General features: G+C 48.6%; 9 protein-coding genes across 9 annotated transcripts; 5 read left to right on the top strand and 4 right to left on the bottom strand.

Annotated features, from left to right (window-relative positions):
• Positions 1 to 1,006: 1,006 nt before the first annotated feature.
• zrfD (putative plasma membrane zinc ion transporter) lies at positions 1,007 to 2,845 on the bottom strand (the record flags this gene model as incomplete). The annotated part of the gene is made up of 4 exons (XM_056719583.1): positions 1,007 to 1,265; positions 1,318 to 1,417; positions 1,478 to 2,548; positions 2,599 to 2,845. The coding sequence occupies 4 exons, from the start codon at positions 2,843 to 2,845 to the stop codon at positions 1,007 to 1,009; spliced, it is 1,677 nt and encodes a 558-aa protein (XP_056583718.1).
• A 591-nt stretch (positions 2,846 to 3,436) lies between these two features.
• On the bottom strand, positions 3,437 to 5,016 carry N7517_001852 (serine/threonine-protein phosphatase 2A activator; the record flags this gene model as incomplete). Its single annotated transcript, XM_056719582.1, has 3 exons — positions 3,437 to 3,922; positions 3,975 to 4,326; positions 4,391 to 5,016. 3 exons carry the CDS (start codon positions 5,014 to 5,016, stop codon positions 3,437 to 3,439), a joined length of 1,464 nt encoding a protein of 487 aa, XP_056583717.1.
• A 129-nt stretch (positions 5,017 to 5,145) lies between these two features.
• On the top strand, positions 5,146 to 6,885 carry N7517_001851 (uncharacterized protein; the record flags this gene model as incomplete). Its single annotated transcript, XM_056719581.1, is given in 4 exon segments — positions 5,146 to 5,467; positions 5,485 to 5,798; positions 5,828 to 6,719; positions 6,770 to 6,885. The coding sequence occupies 4 exon segments, from the start codon at positions 5,146 to 5,148 to the stop codon at positions 6,883 to 6,885; spliced, it is 1,644 nt and encodes a 547-aa protein (XP_056583716.1).
• A 457-nt stretch (positions 6,886 to 7,342) lies between these two features.
• N7517_001850 (uncharacterized protein) lies at positions 7,343 to 7,974 on the top strand (the record flags this gene model as incomplete). Its single annotated transcript, XM_056719580.1, has 3 exons — positions 7,343 to 7,405; positions 7,447 to 7,673; positions 7,953 to 7,974. The coding sequence occupies 3 exons, from the start codon at positions 7,343 to 7,345 to the stop codon at positions 7,972 to 7,974; spliced, it is 312 nt and encodes a 103-aa protein (XP_056583715.1).
• A 55-nt stretch (positions 7,975 to 8,029) lies between these two features.
• On the top strand, positions 8,030 to 12,392 carry N7517_001849 (M protein repeat protein; the record flags this gene model as incomplete). The annotated part of the gene is made up of 4 exons (XM_056719579.1): positions 8,030 to 11,692; positions 11,809 to 11,879; positions 11,932 to 12,071; positions 12,202 to 12,392. 4 exons carry the CDS (start codon positions 8,030 to 8,032, stop codon positions 12,390 to 12,392), a joined length of 4,065 nt encoding a protein of 1,354 aa, XP_056583714.1.
• Positions 12,393 to 12,512: 120 nt separating this feature from the next.
• N7517_001848 (Saf4/Yju2 family protein) lies at positions 12,513 to 13,722 on the bottom strand (the record flags this gene model as incomplete). The annotated part of the gene is made up of 3 exons (XM_056719578.1): positions 12,513 to 13,584; positions 13,638 to 13,647; positions 13,710 to 13,722. 3 exons carry the CDS (start codon positions 13,720 to 13,722, stop codon positions 12,513 to 12,515), a joined length of 1,095 nt encoding a protein of 364 aa, XP_056583713.1.
• Positions 13,723 to 14,285: 563 nt separating this feature from the next.
• Positions 14,286 to 14,667, top strand: N7517_001847 (Zinc finger RING/FYVE/PHD-type; the record flags this gene model as incomplete). The annotated part of the gene is made up of 2 exons (XM_056719577.1): positions 14,286 to 14,440; positions 14,508 to 14,667. 2 exons carry the CDS (start codon positions 14,286 to 14,288, stop codon positions 14,665 to 14,667), a joined length of 315 nt encoding a protein of 104 aa, XP_056583712.1.
• A 134-nt stretch (positions 14,668 to 14,801) lies between these two features.
• N7517_001846 (uncharacterized protein) lies at positions 14,802 to 18,770 on the top strand (the record flags this gene model as incomplete). The annotated part of the gene is given in 6 exon segments (XM_056719576.1): positions 14,802 to 14,825; positions 14,849 to 15,006; positions 15,021 to 15,164; positions 16,509 to 17,165; positions 17,993 to 18,613; positions 18,668 to 18,770. 6 exon segments carry the CDS (start codon positions 14,802 to 14,804, stop codon positions 18,768 to 18,770), a joined length of 1,707 nt encoding a protein of 568 aa, XP_056583711.1.
• Positions 18,771 to 19,113: 343 nt separating this feature from the next.
• Positions 19,114 to 20,048, bottom strand: N7517_001845 (aromatic alcohol reductase; the record flags this gene model as incomplete). The annotated part of the gene is made up of 2 exons (XM_056719575.1): positions 19,114 to 19,965; positions 20,019 to 20,048. 2 exons carry the CDS (start codon positions 20,046 to 20,048, stop codon positions 19,114 to 19,116), a joined length of 882 nt encoding a protein of 293 aa, XP_056583710.1.
• Positions 20,049 to 20,914: the final 866 nt, after the last annotated feature.

The following is a 20,914-nucleotide window of genomic DNA, read 5'->3' as shown; positions in this document are numbered from 1 at the left end:
ATCTGGGAAGGGGGAGAAAATATCTTAAAAGACATCTAAACAGAATATCTGAGAAGACCACTGAAAAGACCTCACATGGCTGCATAAGCGCCCAACTATTATTTACCTACAAGGTTAAATAATGTATGTAATATTTGCATAACTACACTGTATATATGCCCAGGTAATAATACCTAGGTACCTTCTAATAATCATGTCAACTGAGTTTTGGGAAAACAAAATCAATGCGGAAGAAATAGAGTATCAAGGGGTGAGCGGCAAGATCAAGGTGGAGTGGCACGCCCCACTATTCTCCGATACCCCCTATCTTCTACTCTGTACTCCGTACCTACACTCTTTTTAGACAACATCATGCCGCCTGTCACCAACGGTCAATTCTCCTTCAATGTCGACACATTCTCGCGTGAGTCCTAGGTAATGGATAGCTTGATTCAATGATGCCCAGTTGGTCTATTTGATCCAAGCTCAAGGGAGTCTGCCAAAATCCTCCCTGGGCGGCCGAGTGGGTGAGAGACACGAGGTCATCTGATTGCTGGGTGGAACAATGACCACGGGTGATACCGCATTGGGAGTTTCGATCCTCCTTTAGGAGTAGTTGGGGCACGGATTATTTTTTCGACTCCTTTCCTATATCACCCCTTCACTATTAGTCTCTTCCCTCGGCTTGTCTCAGGGTCTAGTGAAGGATAGCTCTATCAAACAGTATATTCTCATATTGCCTTCGCTTCTCTTATATTGAACCCCTCTTGGGAAGATAATATGTATACTCATATGCTCATGACATTCTCACGAACTTGACACTGGGGGTTACAATCAACCCGCTCTGCGGTCTATGTTCTTTTGCTATTATATACCGAAAAGCCAATTATAATAACGCCGCCAATCAACGTTCTATATACGCGCTTGAACCCGAAAATTAGACCAGTTGTGATTATACTGACGAAGGTATCCGACTGTCCAGCTTGTGACAGACCAAATATCTCAGAGCATCTAAACCTTGGAGTGTTTAGGCCCAGGCACCAACGATGCTCATGCAGAAAGCACCCAAAAATACCAGTATACAGGCATACACCCTTCTCTTTCCACGGAGAATGCGCCAGCTCTCGTCACTGAGAAAGTCTTCCGACATCAACTCCACGAGGGAGGCGAAAATCAAAAGCCCAGCTGACATGGCATTCATGACGCCGACAACAAGTAGACCAACCTCCGAGTCGGGGCTGTAGAGTGTGTGAGTTGCGAGGCCAATAGCCTGCCCGATTGGCGTTCTAGACCTCTGTCAGCACTGTTGAGTCCGGGGTGAGTGGGGAATTAACTTACGTGCATCCATATGCAAGGGACATGATCCAAGGCTGAATTTGCTTTTCTGACCAGGGAAGCGAGGCAATACGAGACCCAAGCGCCAGGCCTTCAAATGTTTCTGTAGTCGGTTTAGTCAAATGCACTGCTCCGATCAAACAGGGGGATATGGAGAACTCACGATGGAATACAATGGCAATCAGCAGAATCACAAATTCATTCCCAACCGATACACTGAGTGACATGCCAATAAACACACTGTGGAAAAGAATGCCCATCTCAAGAAGGTAGACCTGCATGGTCTCTTTCTTCTGCTTCTGCTCAGGGGTTAAGGCGAAGTTGTCTTCATTACGCTCCATGTCTGTCTGGATAGTCCCGTTATCCTTCTCGTGATGAGTTGGGATATCAGGCGCAGATGCAACGCGAACTACATCTTCAGTACCTTCGCCCATGCGATTGATAGCTCGGCTTATGCTCGCAGACCTTCCAATCAGCGGACCCATATCTCGCAAATGAGATCGGCCATCATTTCCAGCGGATTGCGAGCTCAGCGCTCTAGCGTGGTTGGAATAGTCCGAAACATCAAGGGTTGGAATTGGAGCTACCATCGCACTCTCAGGGCAGGAAGCTGGCCTTTCGGCTGGGACCCGGTTTCCCCCACGACAGATATTCTGGGCTGGACTGAATACCATTTCGATGACTGTGACGAGGAATATGCCACCCAAGGCAATGGCGCCCGGCATGGCTGGGTAGTCTTTTGTCCAGAAATTAGATAGACATGGGTCTCCCAGCGAAGTAAAGGCCGTGGGAAGGAGATGCACGAATGCTGTGGCGATGAGGACACCTGTTCCAAAATGGGTGACGAAAAAAAGGAACGCGGGTGGGATATGCATCCGTGGGAATCGAGTTGCAAGGATGGGGAATGCACATGCAATACTCGAAGTGGCTAGGATGATGAAGAGGGCCGCAACGTGCAAGGGTAGATCGTATGCACCGCGGGTACCTCCCTGGGCACAGCTTGATCGTTTGACGGGCTCTGTATACTGCTGTGCAACAGGTGCTTCCAGTATGAGGGGTTGTTTAGATGTGAAATACCCCTTCAGACTGTCAAAGGAAATGATTGCGGAGACGAGGAGCACGGAGAGGAGCCACAAGGCCCAATCCTTGATACTCTGATATGATGGAAAAACATCGTTATTTGGATTTGGCCGTTGACCGATTTCTTTAATAGTATTTTGGGGAGCGAGGCGTCCTGTTCAATCGTTAGAAAATTATCTAGGAACATATGTTTGCTGTTCATACCTGACATTGTCAGGGACGCCTCGCACCCCACGTTAAGGTGATTACCCGCATCCTTTTCCTCTAGCGGATGAACGCCTTTCCAATTAGAGCTTCCCCGCAAAATACCTGGACCAGATTCATCTTTGTTCTCGCGTGTGTTTGAGATGCCATTGAGATCTTGGCGAGTGGTTAGGTCGGGAGAAAGAAAGCGCGGGTTCTGATTCCACCCATCGTGTAGCAAGTCATCGGTCCGAGATGGGCAATTCATGATGCTACAATGGACCTAACTATCTGGAAGAGGTGAAAATTACAATCAATTCGCCCCAAATCCTCAGGGTGATAAGGCATCGATCCCGAGGTCTTGGCATTAGGTGGATTCCGGCCCGATTTTACTTGGCACTGGTCCAGCAACTATCGCCGTGATTCGCCTACACAGTCTATTCGGTCCGGTATTGGCCGAACCACGAATCCCGGGGGCGATATTCTTGCAAGTCTGCGTTATGGAACTGAGGGCATTAATATATATTTTTAGTTTTCAGAGCGCTAGGTCTGGGGATCTGACAATATGCTACTATGACCGCAGTATAATACTCAGTTGATGCTTGAACCAACTATCGTGCTATACCTCCAATGCGATAAGTCTGCTAGGAAAGCCACACACGATCGGATTGAGCGCAGCTAGTAGAAGAGAACAATGAGAGACCATACGAAAGAATCCGAGAAAAAGGACACCTGGGCGAAGTTGAACCAAATATTACACTAATGCTAGTGGCAGGAGAAAAAGTACTCCGCCTACAAATTGATACAGGTACAAGAGGCAACAGTGTACATTGATATTCGTATTATCTTTTTTTCCTCATCATTTTGCCCAGGGAGCCTTGGTATGCACCTCGGCATTTCCATCCTGTGAAGGCGAAGGCCGAGGCTGAGCAGACCAGGGTGCTCTGGTGGGTGCCATGGGGCCTGGAGGCATCCTTGAAGTATCCGGAAGAGCCGAGGGACCTCTGGTCGCACCACTAGGCATCGTGGTTGGGACCCCATCTCTTCTCATCCCAGTCCATGGGGCTGTTGTCGAGCCCATCGGGGGAACAGCCTGGGTGCTAGACCCGGGCTTAGCCCAGGGAGCCTGCGTGCCAGCCCCAGGCATAGGACGGGCACCGGCAACAGAAGGAGGACCAGAATCCGGGGCAACAGGGCGTGCATGAGGACCAGATGTGGCATGAACCGTGGAAGGGGGCAGAGGGGCATTTGGATCACGGTCCCAGCTGAACAAAGACCCGAAAGGGAAGTGCTGTACCACGGGGAATTTCGAGAGAACTTCCGCGTTATACATCTTGATCATTCCCTGGTGTGACCCGTTAGCGCGAAAATTCCCACCGATTATCAAGATTGCGAACCTTATTGATTTTGCCCCAGCCAGCTGGAATGCCAGAGATATCAAACAACATGCGGCTGTGCTCCCAGAATGGGCCCCTCTTCACATCATAAATAAACCCGATAGCGGAGAAATATAGATTAGTTTGGCGTTCCTTTTGAACAATATTTGCATTAGCGACCCCGCCCGGGTCAGGTGCATTATCCAGTGAGCCTTCTTCGGGAGTTAGGTCATTCTCTTTGATTGCAGGCGAGAATTGTGCAGATCCAAAGATATAAGGGGCGAAGGAATGATCATCAAGACCCCAGACGCCGTGGGAGCCAGCAGGCTCAAGGTTGTATGTCTTAATGAGCAGTCTGACAAGTTCCAGATATCTAAGTGACGACAGTCAGTAAGGGATGAAGTATATCCGGCGTGGTAGATTCTTGGTGGACGCACGGATGGATCACCCCGACCACGATAGCTCGTTCCTCCACGCCTGGACCGGCCTCGGGAAATCCATTCAGCCTCCATATTCCACCCAGAAAAGCCAAGAAGCTCAGTTCATGACCAGTACCATAGTCCAATCGCTGGCCACTTCCCCAGCTGCCCAAGAAATATGATTTCAACTCCGTCTCCGCCGTTGCGCCCCCATTCGATGATCCCCTATCTAAGAGGTCGGCCGGTAGGCATTCCCTCAGCAGGCTGGACGCGCGACTTTCGACCACCTCACACCATCTCCGAAAGCTTATATTACCAAACCTCCGAGGGCCGGTATCAGGTGGGACCTCCTGTATGATATCTTCGAGTTTCGAGAGAAGTCGCTGCAATTGTCGGACCGGAGCGGAATATTGTATCGCATCGCTGCCAAGAGGCCAGGTTTGTATAGTATCATCGGCCAGCTTCATTGGAAACATGGATCGGTTGAGTTGTAGTATCCACGTCATGATATTAGTATAGGCTTTGGAGGTCAGGAAAACCGATACATCTTGCGATTCGTGAATCTTCTTGTTCGGTTCGATAAAGGTGTGCGGTTTGAAGGGTTCCAAAGTGGACAACACACGAATAACTAAGCCATTAGCCATGTTGAGCTGAAAAAAACCCAAAGGTTGAAGTAGGATGAGGGAAGGTTGGAGGGGAAGCGGGATGTTATTTGCGGCTCCACTAGAGCTCCTTTACCGCGTTTTGCCTTTTTAACTTCCCCACGCGTCAAGATGGCGCCAAAAAGATCCAACAAATCTACCGACTACAGTCTTGGACTTTTGAATAATATCAATGCACTCGGACATGATGCGCCAAATATACAGGACCCCAAAAGGCGCCGCACCACCCATGCCGACATTTTTGACATTCCTATCTCCCCCTCCCCGACAAACTCTCGAGAGACTCCTCAAACCGAACCAAGAAATACAAGATGGATGAGTTTGAGAAATCGTAAAGTGCCTGAACTCGTCCGATCGGATTCACCCCCAGCGTTTCTGACAATGAAGAAGACAAGGAGCCTAGCAACGACGAATCCGGGCCAGGCGATCACGAGTCCGAATCCATTCAAGATAGATCCGGCAGCAGTGGAGAGGAGGAATTGGTTGATGATAGCGACGAGCTTCAGCCCGAGCCTGAACACGATCCGTTCCCCGAACCAGTCGATCTGTTCCCAGCCGAAGACGAGGACCAAGCTGATCATCAGGTTGTACATGAAACCAGAGATGCACCAGATGACACATCTGGAGACGGACCTGAATATGAAGATGAAGAAGAGGCAGGTGATCAAGCTGGAAAGGAAGCTAGAGACGCACAAGACAATGCATCTGAAGACGAATCCGAATATGGAGATGAAGAAGAGGCAGATGATCATTCTCCACCCGAAGTCCAGAATCATTCAACACCCCCCAACAGGTCGCGAATGAAAACACACTAGAGGTGCAGATCCTCGAGAGTATACCAAGAAATCAAAGTGATGGCACACATATAAGTCGCCTTTCAGAAAGTGCTCGAGAATTTCAAAATGCCTCGTCGCAGCTTCAGGAAATACCAGAGATACCGACAATCAAACCACCTCGCCCAAACCAGGACCATCAAAGCACTCGCCCCAATATCTTCACGTGGCTAACTGAGACCATTAAAGAATCCGTTTTCAAGGATACCTGGGAAGCAATCCGCCAAACAAGAAAAACACTGAAAGCCCACGCTGATCCCTCCACGAAAGAGCATTTCAGGGGCATCATAAAGCTCATTGAGCGACTGCGAGATCTGTTTGAAACCATGACCAACGATCCTGCTTCAGCTTCTTCCTTGAAAAACCAGTGCAGCCTCATTGCCAACAGCATTTTTAAAGAGACCCAGTGGATCGTATACACCGAAGCCCCAGAAAATGAAGAGAATGGTGCACACCTGATAAATCAGCTCGAAGCCCATATTGTTCCCCGTCTGATTGACTTGATCATACTCGGATTCAAGACCTACAAGACCGTAAATGATCGGGGCGCCCGACATTTTCGCATTATCCTGGATTTGCTTTGGGGGTCCTGTGATAGGATATCTTCCCTCGCCCAGATGCATTATGTCATTAGTGGGAGCGTAATGGCTTATTCTAGAAAAGTGTTGCGCCATGTGAAGACTCTCAAGGATGCACTAAAAGACGGCCGGCTACGTGAGACAACTCGCATTCCTCAACGCCCTCTACCGTACAAGCACTTTGAGTTGGAAGAGGTCGACAGCCATATCTCTTGTGGACGATGGACCTATGCAGAGAAGATTGCACTCCGTGAGGGCTTACAATTATATGGGGGTAAGGCTTTTCAATTCTCATGCTATATGCTATTCTGACGGTATTAATAGGGGAAGATCGATATATCGATATCAAGTGTGACAACACAATCGGCGGTCAACTTTCCGAGCGGATCTTGCAACATATCCAGAGCCAAGCCATCAAACTCGGGTTGGATGATTTATGAGCGAAGGGCTAGGAAAAGACATTGATGAAAGGGATACGGCATGTAGACTTGATTTGAAATACCCTTTTGCGATGGAGGTCAAAAGAGAACCAGATTTGAATCTGTCCTTAAAAGTATGGGAGTGTGGGATTCCGCGAACCACAGACGGCGAACCATAGACATTGTTTTGAATATCCATGGATGTCAACTATGTCGGTGTATACTATGCACATATGCCTCGGCTAAGCCCTTTCCTTCTATTAGAAGAAGGATATTCTGGTAAAAGTTCAATATGTCATTCGTGAGATTGCCCTGGGTATAGGAGAAATCTCGTCGGGCTCCTGATTCTGTTTCCGAGACATCTTGGGTACCTATATTTTACATATACCCTCCCAAGGTACTACGGAGTAGTGTACAAAGACCAGGCTATTATAATGGATAGATACAGAGCTGCAAAGCAAAAAATGAACATATAATGATGTCGAACTCATTCAAAGTCGACCTATATGATCGAAAACAACTAGAGATAAAAGAGTACAATGTAAGGGGATACCCCGGACCCCATTTAGGGGGTGTCTATAGAGAAAGCCGACAAAGTATAGAGCAGCGGCGATCCCCCTCTTAAATCGACACCGCTTTCTCTTTTTCCCGCTTTCCCCTTTTCTTCCCCAAGGCATCTTGACACCGTTTGCTTTTGTCGGTTTATTTGCTTTTTTTTTTTTGAACAACTGTGGTCTGGACTTCTCTTGGTCTGGAGATCAGTCTTCGAGTAATTGTGAAGAAATCCCATTGGAACGGTTGGGCGGCGCGTGAGTACATTCTTCTCTTTTCTGCATGTTTGTTTATAGACGGGAGCTTCGGTTGAGCTGGACAATGGCACTCAATTATGCCACGGGCACAGTTGGAATATTTTGCGCAACTGGGACATATCTTAGCCTTGTACTCAGCACGCTACAAGCTCCTGACGAGGTCAATGGAGTTGCATGAATTTGAGAGCTCGAAGCTGGGGAAACCATACCGGCTGGGCGATCAGGTGTTTAGGGGTTTGAATTTGCTCAACTGAAGCTGACAACGCTTTTCGCAGACAGCTCACTCGTACACGCCAACTGAACCTTACCACGAAGCTTGCCCTTTTTAATACATTAATCCCGAAAAATCTACCGATATGTCCTCAAACGACGAACCGGTCGTCGCCCCTGCTCCTGTGGAGGTCGATGAAAATGAGCCCCCGGCTACCCCGATAGAGGCGAGTGTCGTCTCCGGAGGCGAAGAGTTGGTTAAGCCCAACCCCGAGGTATCCAAGGAGAACCCCGCAGCCTCTCTGGCCAAGGCTAGCCCTGGTACACCTGGCACCGCGAAGCGTCCTCTATCTGGAACAGCTACCACCAAACGGCCCACCTCTTCCTCTGCATCGAAACCCATGACGGGCACCACCCGCACGTCCACCGCCAGCACCCTGAACAAACCTCCCACTCGTCCCCCGACCACGACAACCACCCGGAAGCCACTGAGCACCTCAACTGTCTCGTCTCACCGTTCTCGCATGTCAGTCAGCAGCTCTGCAGACGAGAAGCCTCGGTCTGTGGCGAGCTCGGGAGACGAGAGGCGGGGAATCTCTGGCACTGCGAAGCGCATGTCTATGGCCGGTACCCCCTCCACCCGGCCCCCTCTCAAACCCACCTCGTCTTCCATCGATCGTAGATCGAGTATTGCTGGTACCGCCGCCGAGAGGAAGCCCGCCACCACAACTGCGCGCACCGCGACCTCGACGAGCAAGCCCGTGGGCAGGCTGACTTCATCGGCGACACCTGTAAGCCGGACTGCCACTGCCACCTCCACCACTAGACCTGCTACTACTCGGCCGACTTCGACTTCGAGCACCGTTAGATCTACCACTGCGGCTGACCCTAAGAAGCGATTGAGTACGCTTCCTGGCTCAATTGCTCGAGCTGGTGATTCTGAGAAGCTGCAGGCCCTCCAGACTAAGCTCACAGAGAGCGAGGAGACCGTAGCTAGTTTGAAAACTGAGTTGGAGGCTGTCAATGAGAAGCTCAGCCAGCTTTCTGTCTCGGCCGAAGAGCCCTTGGGTGATGCTGGTGCCACCGAGGCCGTTCGTGCGAGCCACACCGCAGGTATTGAGAAGTTGGCATCAGCCCATGCCGAGGAGCTCCAGGCCCTGCAAGCGCAACTAGACGAAGCGGAGTCCCAACGGAAAGAGTTGGAGGAGAGCTCGCAAAAGGAACTGGAGGAAGCTAGACAATCCGCCGCCGCTCAGGGAGATGACAAGACAGTTGCCCTTCTTGATGAGCTCAAGTCCACACACCAAACCCAACTTGAGGCTATCGAAAAAGAGCTGGCAGAGTACAAGTCTGCAGCTGCTCACTTTGAAGAGCAGATTGGCGCTCTGAAAAAGGAACTTGAGTTCCAGAAACTTGCCCTGGAGGAAGAGAAAGCACAGGCACTTGACCATTTCAACCGAGAACTCAAGGGCCGGGACCAGGTCATGGATAATCTTAACACGGAAATTGTTAAGTTGAATACGCTCAAGGAGCAGGAGGTTCGCGCTGCCGAAGAGGCTGCTCAGGAGAGTGTCTCTAGTCTTCAAGAACAAGTAGCCTCCCTCGAGGCGAAGCTTGCTGCAGCCGAGTCTGTTATGCAAGAAAGCCCTGAGCCGAGCACTTTGATTGTCGAGAAGGATCAAGAAATCAGGGAGCTTAAACAGGCCCTGGAGAAGATTCAAAATGAGCTCCAGGAGGCACGCGACACCGCGGCCACTGAATTGTCATCAAAGGTCGAGGAGGTGGAGACTGCCCACGAGGCTGCTATCGCAAGCCTCAAGGCTGAACACGAAATTGCTATTAGTGATATTTCCGCTTCCCACGCAGAGAAGCTCACTGTTGCCATGGCGGCGGCAGAGTCGAGCGGGATAGAACACACCGTGCAACTTCAGGAACTCCGTGATGCCATCGAGGCGTCTAAGGCCACTGCCCAGAAGGCACAAGAAGATGCTGTTGCTGAGCTTAAGACCACGCATGAAGCAGAACTCAAGTTGCTGCAAGAAAAGCTGGAGGCCTCCGAGAATGCCCTCGGCGAGTCCCGCCGTGCATTGGATGAGGGTAATGCCTCTGCACAAGACCTTGCCATCCAGGAAATTGACGCTCTTCGACACAAGTGTGAGTCGCTGGAATCGCAGCTGTCCACCGGCACTGGGAAAATCAACGCGCTGCTCGAAGAGATGCAGAGCAAGCAAGCTGAAGCCGAAGCTATCCACCGCACTCTACGGGATGTTGAAGATCACTCCAAGCAGGAGGGTGCTCAGAAGGACAATAAGATGAAGGCACTGGAGCAGAAGGCGGCGGAAGCCGTATTCCTTCTCGAGAAACACACCCTGGAGGCTGCAGGTGTGTCGGAAAAGCACGCACAGGCCTTGGAAGAGTTGAAGGCTGAGCATGCTGCTCACCTCGCATCCGAGTTGGAGCGGGCCAAGGAGGCATCGGGCTCTCATGACAGTGCTATGAGTGATCTTCAGGCGAAGCACGATGAGTTGCTCGCCACAAACAAGGACTTGGAGTCTATCCACGCCACCCGAGTTCAGTCGCTTGAGGCTGAATTGAAGACGGCACTCGAAAGCCACGCTCGTGAGATTGCTACCCACACTGAGGGTCGTGAAAAGGAGACCGCCGAACTTCAGAATCAATTCGAAGAGACTCAGGCGAAGTTGCAAGCCGAGCTTTCCGCTTTGCAGAGTTCTAGCAAGGCTGATGCTGAGCTTCATGAGCAGCAAATCGCCGAACTGCAAAAGGGCTTTGAACAGACCAAAGTCCAGCTCCAGGCTGAGATCGAGGCTGCCCAAACATCTAAGGCTGCTGAGATCGATGCTGAGCACAGCAAGGCAATTGCCGAATTGCAGCAGGGATTTGAAGACACTAAAACCAAAATCCAAGCCGAAATTGAGGCCGTTCAAGCCTCCAAGGCTGCTGAGATCGATGCCGAGCACGGAAATGCAATTGAGCAGCTTCTAACCATGCATGAGTCCAAGCTGTCCGGCCTCAGGGAGGAGCTCGAAGCTTCTAACAAGGTCAAGATTAACGATCTCCAAAATGCCCACGATGCAGCACTGACCAGTGCCAACGAGCAGTTGTCTCAGGCCAAGGCTGCTGCCCAAGACACCTCCGCCCTGGATGACTTGAAGGCCACAGTCGCTGATCTGCAGGCCAGGCTTGCTGACTCTGAGAAGGCCCACCTTGCCGTACAGGAATCTGCCACCACTGCTTCCAGGGAAATCGAGGGTCGTTACTCAGCTGAGCTCGCCAAGATCCAGGCTGACCATGCTACACTTGGAGAGAAGTACCAGGCTGCGGTCGCCCAGGTGGGTGAGCTCGAGAAGCTTGCCAAGGACTCGGACAGCCAGAAGTCGCATCTTGAGTCGATTATGAAGCAGCTCTCTGAGTCCCGCGACCAACTTCTCAAGGTCAAGGCCGATAACGCCGCCATCTCCGACTCGCTCGTTGATTGCAAGAACCAAAACAAGACCTTGTCCGAGAAGCTTGAAGCTGGTGAACGTGACCTGAACGACCAGATCGACAAGAACATGGGTCTCCTCAACCAGCTTGGCGATCTTGATTCCAACATCGCTGCCAGCCGGCGACGGGTCCGCGAACTCGAAACCGAGCTCGTAGTTCTGAAGGAAGACAGTGGAGAGAAGAGCAGCTCTTCGGGATTGGAGGCTAGCCGATGGGCGACAGCTGATGAGGGGAGCGAGAATGCTGAAGATGGGGGTCCAGCCACGACGGAAGGTGAGGACCTAGGCCCATCCATTGAGGGAACGGTGGGAGATCCCCGATTGAAGAAGTCTTCCTACTCATCAGATCTTCCCGCATTCCACCCATTCACATGATTTATGAAGACTATATTAGTGTATAATGAGACTAATGCATTCCATAGATGGCAAGCATTCAGGAACAGCTTAAGCACATTCGAACAGCCAATGATGATTGGTACAGCGAGCACCACAGGTCAGTCAAATATATGGTCGTGTTAATCTAGGAATCATGCTGATCCCTCCAGACTCATTGGCGAACTTGCCAATCTCTCCCGGCAAGCATCCTCCGAGTCTCCCAGTCCCTCGACCACACCCAATTTAGAAGTCCCCCGAGCCCCCGAGCCAGAACCTGCTCGTACCCGCGCAGCAACAGTCTCATTTTTCGGTAAACGCCAAATTTCGCGTTGATTTGGCATATTTGTGAGCTATTAGTCGTGATGCAGCATGACTTTCTTTTGTTGAATCCTGTTTCACTCTGTGCTCTTGTGATTCTACTGTATGTAATAACTACGCAGGATACCCTGTCTTACTATATCGGGGTTTTCCCACTATTCTTGTTTCAATATCTTCATCTTATACATACAACTTGTCCGAGTTGAACTTCGTATTATCTGTTTTGCACTGCTGCGATGGTAATACTGGCCGGATATTGAGTCGCGGGATATTTACAAGTGGTCTGATGTCCGTTCCAGGTATGCTGGGATGAATGATTCAAGCGCAATGCTATGATCGAAAGTTTAGTACAAAGTGGGTATCTCAATAATGCAATAAAGTTCAAAGAACGCCTGCCCCGATGAATAAGTAGTCCGCAAAGCCGGATTCAAAGTCACTCCGAGTCGGAAGGGTAGCTAACCAGCGCTGGTGTTGGTGTCGGTGCCCCGGCAGAGGAAGCAAGTTCTATGCCACTGGAATCTTGACGGAGTGATGGAGTCGAAGCGGCGACGGTTTTCCTCTTCTTAGGTTGCCATGCGTTCTCTGCATCATTCACCAAGAACGGATCAATAATAGCACGGGTATTCCCAGCCAGCTCACGGCGGAGAGAATCTTTCCGTGTCGCAACCAGATCATCCTTCCGAGGTCGCTTTGAGGAACGAGATTTCTTTTCTCCCGGTCCTGTCTTTCGTGCAGGCGTTTCCGCCGGCTGCTCAAACATAGGTCGAACACGAGTCACGCGGGAAGCATGCGAGCCGACATCAACCAGGTTCTCACCAAACTCCACCATGCGGGCTCTCTGCCGATCACCCTCCGTCTCGTCCAACAGCTCAATCCCAAGACTCATTTTATCCTTAAGGGCCTCAGTCTTCGCCGCCGTCTTCTCAAGTCCCTTCCTCTCCTGCCGAAAGGCCCTCCGCAACCGCATAGACTTCTCATACGGGTCCTCCCAATCACGCTTCTGCCGTTCCTGAAGCTCAAGAATTCGAGTCGCCTCCGTCTTCGCACGAAGCTTGTCCTCAATCTTCCCCTCAATCTTCGAAAAAGGATCTTTCTCAGCGGGATCCATCTCTCGCGCGTACGGTTTGATGGCGATTTCGCCAGGCTGCAGTTCTTTGTCTTCGCCGGTGTCTCGTTTGCGCCCGCCTTCGGTCACAACGTACGCAGTGTTCTGAGGGTCTGTTCTGATTTCGATGGTTCCGCCGCAGACGGTGTGTTTCATGCGGAAGCTGTAAATCGGCGTCGAGTAATAGTTGCCGACTTTTTTCTTCTCTGCGTTGAAGCGCACGCCTTGACCAATTATTATGGGGTGTGGTTTGCAGGTCTCGCACCATACCGCGAAAGGCATTTCGAAGCGCACGATTAATGCGCCGGTTGTGTGCAGGTGGCGCGCGCGCGCGCCGAGAGCGTGCTTCCCCGCGAGTTTGTTTCCCGTTGTCACGCCTTCTTGATCTGGGGGGACATATCTGTTGAAAATGTCAGCTTGGTGGCTATGTGGATATTTGGATATTTTGCTGACCGTCCCATGTCTAGTGAGATGTCATGTTAGTTAGCTGTTTCGCATGTTCTTTGAGATGGAATCGGGACTTACTGAAGCCCTGCATCTTGGGCGAGTTGGGTGGCTGTTGCGAGTTTGGTGTGATTAGAGCCCAGCGAGTATGCAAAAAGTTGGTAAGTTGGAGAGCTCCGAGTTGATAGTGTCGTAGACGAAGTTATTGGCGGACCTCGGGGACCGACTTTACCCGGAGATAGCGGGATTAAGGCAGCTGACTCATCATTTCCATTTTAAGCCCTTCCTATAGTGGCATCTATACTTGAAAAGGACATTACAGGGAAGAAAACAATTATAGATGCATCATAACAAAATAGACCAAAGAACAAAAAAGAATAGTGATAACAATGATCGCTTGGAATATCGACTGATATCGATCTCATACTTACAGCACGAATCACCATACTTCGTCATACACTTATTCAAGTAGAGACAAGGTCTTTGAATAGACTTTCGTTAGCCAAGACACTTTGTACAGATTCGAGTTTTTTGTGTGGAAGTCTTAGTATTCAGAGGTTCGCCGGCTGGTTACTTCCAGAGTCAGCTTTGCAACTTCCTTTGTAGTTCACCCTGCTTGCGAAAGCCTACGCGTTGTTTGAGAGCCCTCCTCATAAGATGGATCAAGATACACACCAAGATACAGAGTTCCCAATATTGAAGTTGCTGCTGGAAGACGCGAACGACAAGATTGACAGGCTCGAAGCGCAACTGCTGCTGAATGATACACATCAACCAGCCAACAGACTAGAAGAAGTAGAGCACGGCCGGGGGTCGCACTTCATATATGGAAATTCGAAATCCAAAGACAAAGAACCATATGGAATGACTTCCAGATAGCCACAGCTTTGTCGGCAGGAGAGGAAGCAAAAGAGACGTCGTTGCCCAAAAAAACGAAGACATTCGCCAAATTTTATCTACCTTTACTCAAAAGCTAGTCCACTCTCTCAAGAACCTCATGCGTTCTATCAAAATACTGGGTTCGGCCGAGTCCTACTAGCCCGAGATCTGCATCTCATGTAGAGAAGTCTACAGCGAAGTCTTCAGAACACAGTGCTTCCACTTCTATTGCAAGAATTGCTTAATTCGCATGGTCACGAAATCTTTGGAAGATGAATCCTTGTTCCCCCCTCAATGTTGCCACAAGCCAATCTAAGGGTCGGATATGAAGAAGACGATAGGATCTGCATTGGCTCAAGAACCAAAGAAGAGATAAACTGAGCTTAGCGATCCTGACCGAACCTACTGTTCAGATTCAACATGCTCTCGATATATTCTCCTGGCAACGAAATTTTGGCCAGATTTTACTTTCAAAACAGTTTCCACCTGCAATTGTGGTGTACGCACGTGCAGGAAGTGCAAAAAGAGTGCCCACAGGGGCAGGTGTCTATATCAGCTCGAGCAGCCATTCGAGAAACTGATCAAGCAGAATGAATGGCAACGGTGCAATAAACGCGGCCGTGTAATTGAGCTTAACCAGGGCTGTCCTCATATCACGTAAGTGCTTTTGTTAGCCCTTTCCAACTTCTCCAAGCTACTCATGATTACTAACATCTGATAGTTGTATTTGCAGAGCCCAGTGTACGGGGGACTAAGTGTGCCACCTGGACATAACTCTCTTATTGGATACTACCTGACCAGAAGCTACCGCCCTCTCGAAGTATATATGGCATTTCCATTTGTATTTGTATACTACTTCGTAAGGGTACCTAAGAAGTTAAGGCCGAGAAGCTAAGGAAAGGTAAGGAGTATATAGTACACTACATTGTTTAACACTATGAGCTATGTAGGCTTAATCCTACTCCTTAATCTGGTCTTTTTACTAGCCTTTTGTGGTTTCTTTCTACGAAATGAATGAAACTAGTTTATAGTATGGAATTACCATAGAGATATAATTATGAAGTATCAATTAAATACACTTAGAGTATACATATGGTAAACAAGTTAATAGAATCTTGACTGGAGACTTTATTTCCTCGTAGCCCTAGAAAGTGAGGACTAAACTACTACCTGGCAATATAATCCAATTAAAGAGTTGTGTCCAGGTGGGACACTTAGTCGCCCGTACCAGTAGTGCTACTACTGCGGAAAAAAGTGGAAAACTTGCGATTGTCCGAAGGTGACACGGAGACCGAACCATCAAATTTCATGAATCCAAGCGATGCCAAAAAGGCTGTGTGGATAATGAATCAGGGCTATTCTGATTGCACTTGGCCTGGAGAGTAAAGTATGTGGCTCTAGTATACTTGGCTTGGAGGAATATGGGATATTAGCTGTCAGTTATTTGAACTCGCTTACGGCAGCAAATTGATTATTTATATTGCTATATAAGTGAGAAATGAGATACATGACAATATAGATACGTGACAAAAAGGTTATAGAGACTTTTTAAGGCCCTATATTTGGAAGGTCAGTAAGATAATTTGCTGATCTCATACGAAAAAAGCAAATAATTTTGAACGACTCTGAGATATGGTGCCAAAACAAAAGCCTTTGAAAGATCGCCAGTAATATGTCGTTTTATTCGTGCTGCGTGGCAGCCATGTTTCCCAGGCATTCACATGGGTATAGTTACGTAGTATCAACCTCACCACCAACCTATTTGCTTCTTTCCCTCTTTTGCAGAAGCTCCAAGCTATTCTAACGACTATATTTTCTAGCACGTCTTTCACTTAGCAATATCCAAAGCCCCATCTTCATCACATGGACTAAGATACGGATCAGGATACAAAGTCTCCAGTCCTACAGCTATTCCTGGTGAACACAAACGAGGAGACCAACACAGTGCAATAAAAATCACACTGTGACCCAAGATTTAAGAGATACTAGAAGCAAAATCAGCATGAGCAACTTCAACATGGGCACAGCGATGTCAATGGGACTAGAGACAGAAAATGATTTGTCCAAGTACGAGAGAAGTAGATCTTCTTCCAAATCCCTTCCTATCGCCATTCAGAAACTTGGTGACTCACTCGAGAATGCCATCAACTTGGACGGCTCTCCCAAATCCGAGATTTGGAGTGAGTGTGTATCCTGCCGGGACGAGCAACCCCAAGACGATATGATCAAAACGAAGTGCTCACACTTCTATTGCAAGGCTTGCTTAATCCGCCTGTTCACGGATTCTTTGCGTGATGAATCTTTGTTTCCCCCTCAATGCTGCCGCAGATCAATTGCAGCCTCGGAGGAGATGATCGGACCCGCATTGATTCAAAAGCACAAGGAGAAGGCAATCGAGCTTAGCGACCCCGATAGGACATATTGCTGCAATTCGAAGTGCGCTGAATATCTCCCACGAAAGGCGACTCGAGATGTGGTTTGCAAATGCACAAGCTGTGGAGTGCGCACATGCAGGAAGTGTAAGAAGCATGTCCATGAGGGAAGGTGTGTATATAAGCTTGATGCGCTTCTGGAGGAATTGGCGGAGTGCAAGAAATGGCAACGATGCTCGAACTGCAGTCGTCTGATTGAGCTGAGCACAGGCTGTAACCACATCACGTAAGGACAATTTCATTTACTATTTGATTATTCTCTTCATCTTTGACAGTGCAGGTCTTTGGACTCACATCTATTAGGTGCATCTGCAAGTTCGAGTTTTGTTACTTTTGCGGAAAGCCGTGGAAAACATGCAAGTGTATCTATGCAGAGGAAGAGAATCTTTACGAGCGGCCCTAAACCAGCCGAGTCAAGGGGGTGCTCCAAGATTGCCTCGGAGCGCACATGAGAAGGCACGACTGGTCAACTGGGAGATGAGTATGGATGCAAGTGAAGTGCAGTTGAAATGGAAGGCCAAAACATGTGGCCCTTGGGGGTAGTCAATCTTATTTATCTCACGAGAAATAGCCTAAATTGCTTAATAACTTACTATTTACTCAATAATGAGAACATTGTCCTATGAAACTTGACTGGTTGATAACCTTGGTGCTTGATATCTCAACACTTGAGTAATAGCTCTACAAAATTGGACATAGGAGTTCGCTTTAAGTTTCTCCAATCTAGATTCCAGTATGCTTTTCTGTAAATACGATACAAATTACTATTTTACAGCATCCATCATTATACTCCTCATTATGACTTCACTTAAAAAGGAAGATTTGGCAAACATGGCCATCATGTTTGATCTTTCAAAAACTATCTCACCTTGCAAGAGAATCCAAGATTTTGTCCATGATATCAATGGACCACCACATGGACTGTGATATAGACTCAGGTCAGAATGAGGACACCAAGCGAGCCCTAGTACAGCCGGGAGAATTCCGGATTGAAATTGGGGGATACAGAGCAACCCTGAGGAGCACGAGGGGCGCAGCCATGCCACTGAAAAGAATGACACATATCATCTCGGATGATAGTGATGAGGGCTTACATGAAAGCTCGAATGATGTCGCCGAAAGCGAAGACGAGGTCCAGACTTTGCATGAGTGTGTATCTTGTACGGAAGAGTATCCGGTGTCGGATATGATTCAAACAGAATGTGCTCACAGTTATTGTCGCAAATGTATTATGCACCTTTTTGAAAATTCGCTTGCGAACAACGCCTTGTTTCCTCCTCGATGCTGCCGCCTGCCGATTCGTCCATCTACCACGGTCGAGGATATGATAGGAATCGAGATGACGAAGAGATACAAGGCACGGAAGACCGAAGTCTACGACTCTCATAGAACTTATTGTTCAAACTCAACCTGCGCTCGCTATATCCTGCCACAGAACATCCGTCGTGGGGTGGGCACCTGCGAGTTCTGTACCGTTCGAACTTGCACCGATTGCAAAAAGGAAGGACATAGAGGTGATTGCACCTATGTGAATGCCAACAATTACAGCGTTGCTCAGGAAGCCGAGGAAATCAATGACTATTTGCTGGAAAAGCTGGCAAAGAAGAAGAGGTGGCAACGATGTTCAAATTGCTCTAGAATGATAGAGCGTATCTCTGGCTGCCAGCACATACGGTAAGCCGAATATTGTCCCCATAAACTCCATTAAAGACTGACCACTTCATTTAGCTGTTCATGTGGAGTGGACATCTGTTATAAATGCGGGAAAAGGGAAAGGAACTGTGGATGTACTATTCGCAGTCGATCAAGACTTCATCCAAGAGTTGGATGAAAGTTCGAGAGCAACCGAATTTCGACGTAATTGGTTATGAGTATGGGATATTGAACAATGTGGTTTAATTTTAATCTGTTTGACCTTGATATGTGTTGATGGATTGGGCTTACATGGCTCACATCTGTGTCTAATGAGGTCCATGACAACTCTGATAGCCAAAACCACAACAATAAAACAGGATACTGGTTCAAATTCAAGCTACGATAAACTTGGTCACGGGTGGAATTCCCAAAAGACATCTGCCTTCTCTTGAGGATTTTTCGAGAGCCGAAAGAGATCATAGACCGAATCGAGTATATGTATGTGATATCTGAGACTAGTTACATATTGAAAAGAGCATTCACTGGGGGATAAGACCGCGAATTTCCTCCTTGGACAGAGTCTTCAAGCCAAACAAATCGTTAGAGAGCTTCTCGGCATCGAAAAGAGAGCCATGTCCTTCACCGAAGATACTCCGCAGAATAAATTTCCCAGCAAAGATTGCCGGGTTCGGGGATGGCTTAGCCAGTTCTGCATAAGCCTCCTTTTCCAGGTCTGTGGTGGAAACAACCTTCGTCTCAACGCTCTTGCCAGACAATTCCAGCAGCTCTTTCTGTGTGACCCTAGCCTCATTAATATAAATTGTGGAGTTCTTGGTGGCTTCGAGGTTGTTGATAATTCCAACAACTCCCTTGCCGATGCCACTGAGAGTCGTTGAGCTAAACTGGCGATTGCCGCCGTCATATAATACAGCCGGACCAGCAAGATTGAGCACGAAGCCTTTCTCAAGACCCCAGTCAAGGAAGGGGCCAGTAATGAGCAGCGAGTAGCTGAGGCCCGATTGCTGAGCGACGTTCTTAAGATGTTCCTGAACGCTGACCTTATCGCCAAAGACAGGCGATTTGGAAGCGTTGGGATTTGTGGTGTCGCAGCCATATTCTGAAGGGATGAACCGCTTCACACCAGTTGCCACTGCTGCATCGACCAAGCGTAGATGGATGGACTTGGGAACTGCGCCAACATTTAGAGTGTTGACTACAATATCCTGACCGGACAGAGCAGCCTTGAGCGAGTCGAGGGACTCATAGTCCACTTCTGCGACATGGGCACGGGAGTCAAAAGTTTTGTTATTGCCTTGTCTGGTGAGGACAGTCACATCGAAGCCTGCGGTCAGCAGCTCCTTGAGCACTGCAGGACCGAGATTTCCGCTAGCCTAGGGATAATGTCAGCGAATGGAAAAGTATGCGGGACATTGGACTGACATACTCCGACAATGGCAACCTTGATGCTCGTCATGTTGAAGTTAAGATGTAAATCCGTGAAGTGAATACCAGAGTATTTTTTTATCGAGAGATAATTGTAGGGTTGGATAAAGTATATAAAGCAATGAACAGATATAAATGCTAGATGTTTACTTTGAAGCCAGGTGGAGGGATCCCTTATATAACCTCGTTATGATGCCATCCATGGCATATTCGCAATAGTGGTACATATTAGGTGATTATAGAGCCAATGTACTAGGCTAGGATTGATTTCAAAGGCATGCTATTGCGAGAGGCGGAATTAAGGCCGAGATTATGTGAGGTGAATCATCGGCTGATGAATCATCTAGGACCTCGGGATATTTCCAAAATTGGAATACCCCGTCCTCGGGGCCACCCAGGTAGCCCTAGAGGACTATGAACATATGTTGGAAGTTTCTGGGTTCTGCAGTAAATCGAATTTTTCATTTAAAAAATATCTCGAATAGTTTGACTTGACAATAATTGTCTCAATCCTCAAATCCACACCTCGAACACCTCAAGTCTCACACCTGGAACAGGTAATCTCCTTGACTGAATAATTCAACCCTGTCTGTCATAGCTCCTTGCATCTCCTCAATTAGAATATATGCATTCGGCAACGCGTGCAGGCCTGGAGTCCACAGTCCCTGCATTCGAGAATGAAATCAGGCATCATGTCATCGCATTCCTCACATTCAGCGGAGATATTGAACCTTTTCCACACTCCATAATGATCGCAATCATGCTGGGCGATTAGGAATTCAGCTGCTTGCTCAACAGCCTGCGGTGCAGGAAGAACGGGCTGGTTCCGAGCCGTAATCAGCCCCGCTCGTTCTTGGAGCCTGGCCTCATCCCAGTGGGCGCATTCGCATTGCTTCC

The sequence above is a fragment of the Penicillium concentricum genome (genome assembly GCF_028827145.1).
Source record: "Penicillium concentricum strain IBT 3081 chromosome Unknown utg000001l_segment0_segment0, whole genome shotgun sequence".
NCBI lineage: Eukaryota > Fungi > Ascomycota > Eurotiomycetes > Eurotiales > Aspergillaceae > Penicillium > Penicillium concentricum.
This window is presented reverse-complemented; position numbering and strand designations above follow the sequence as displayed.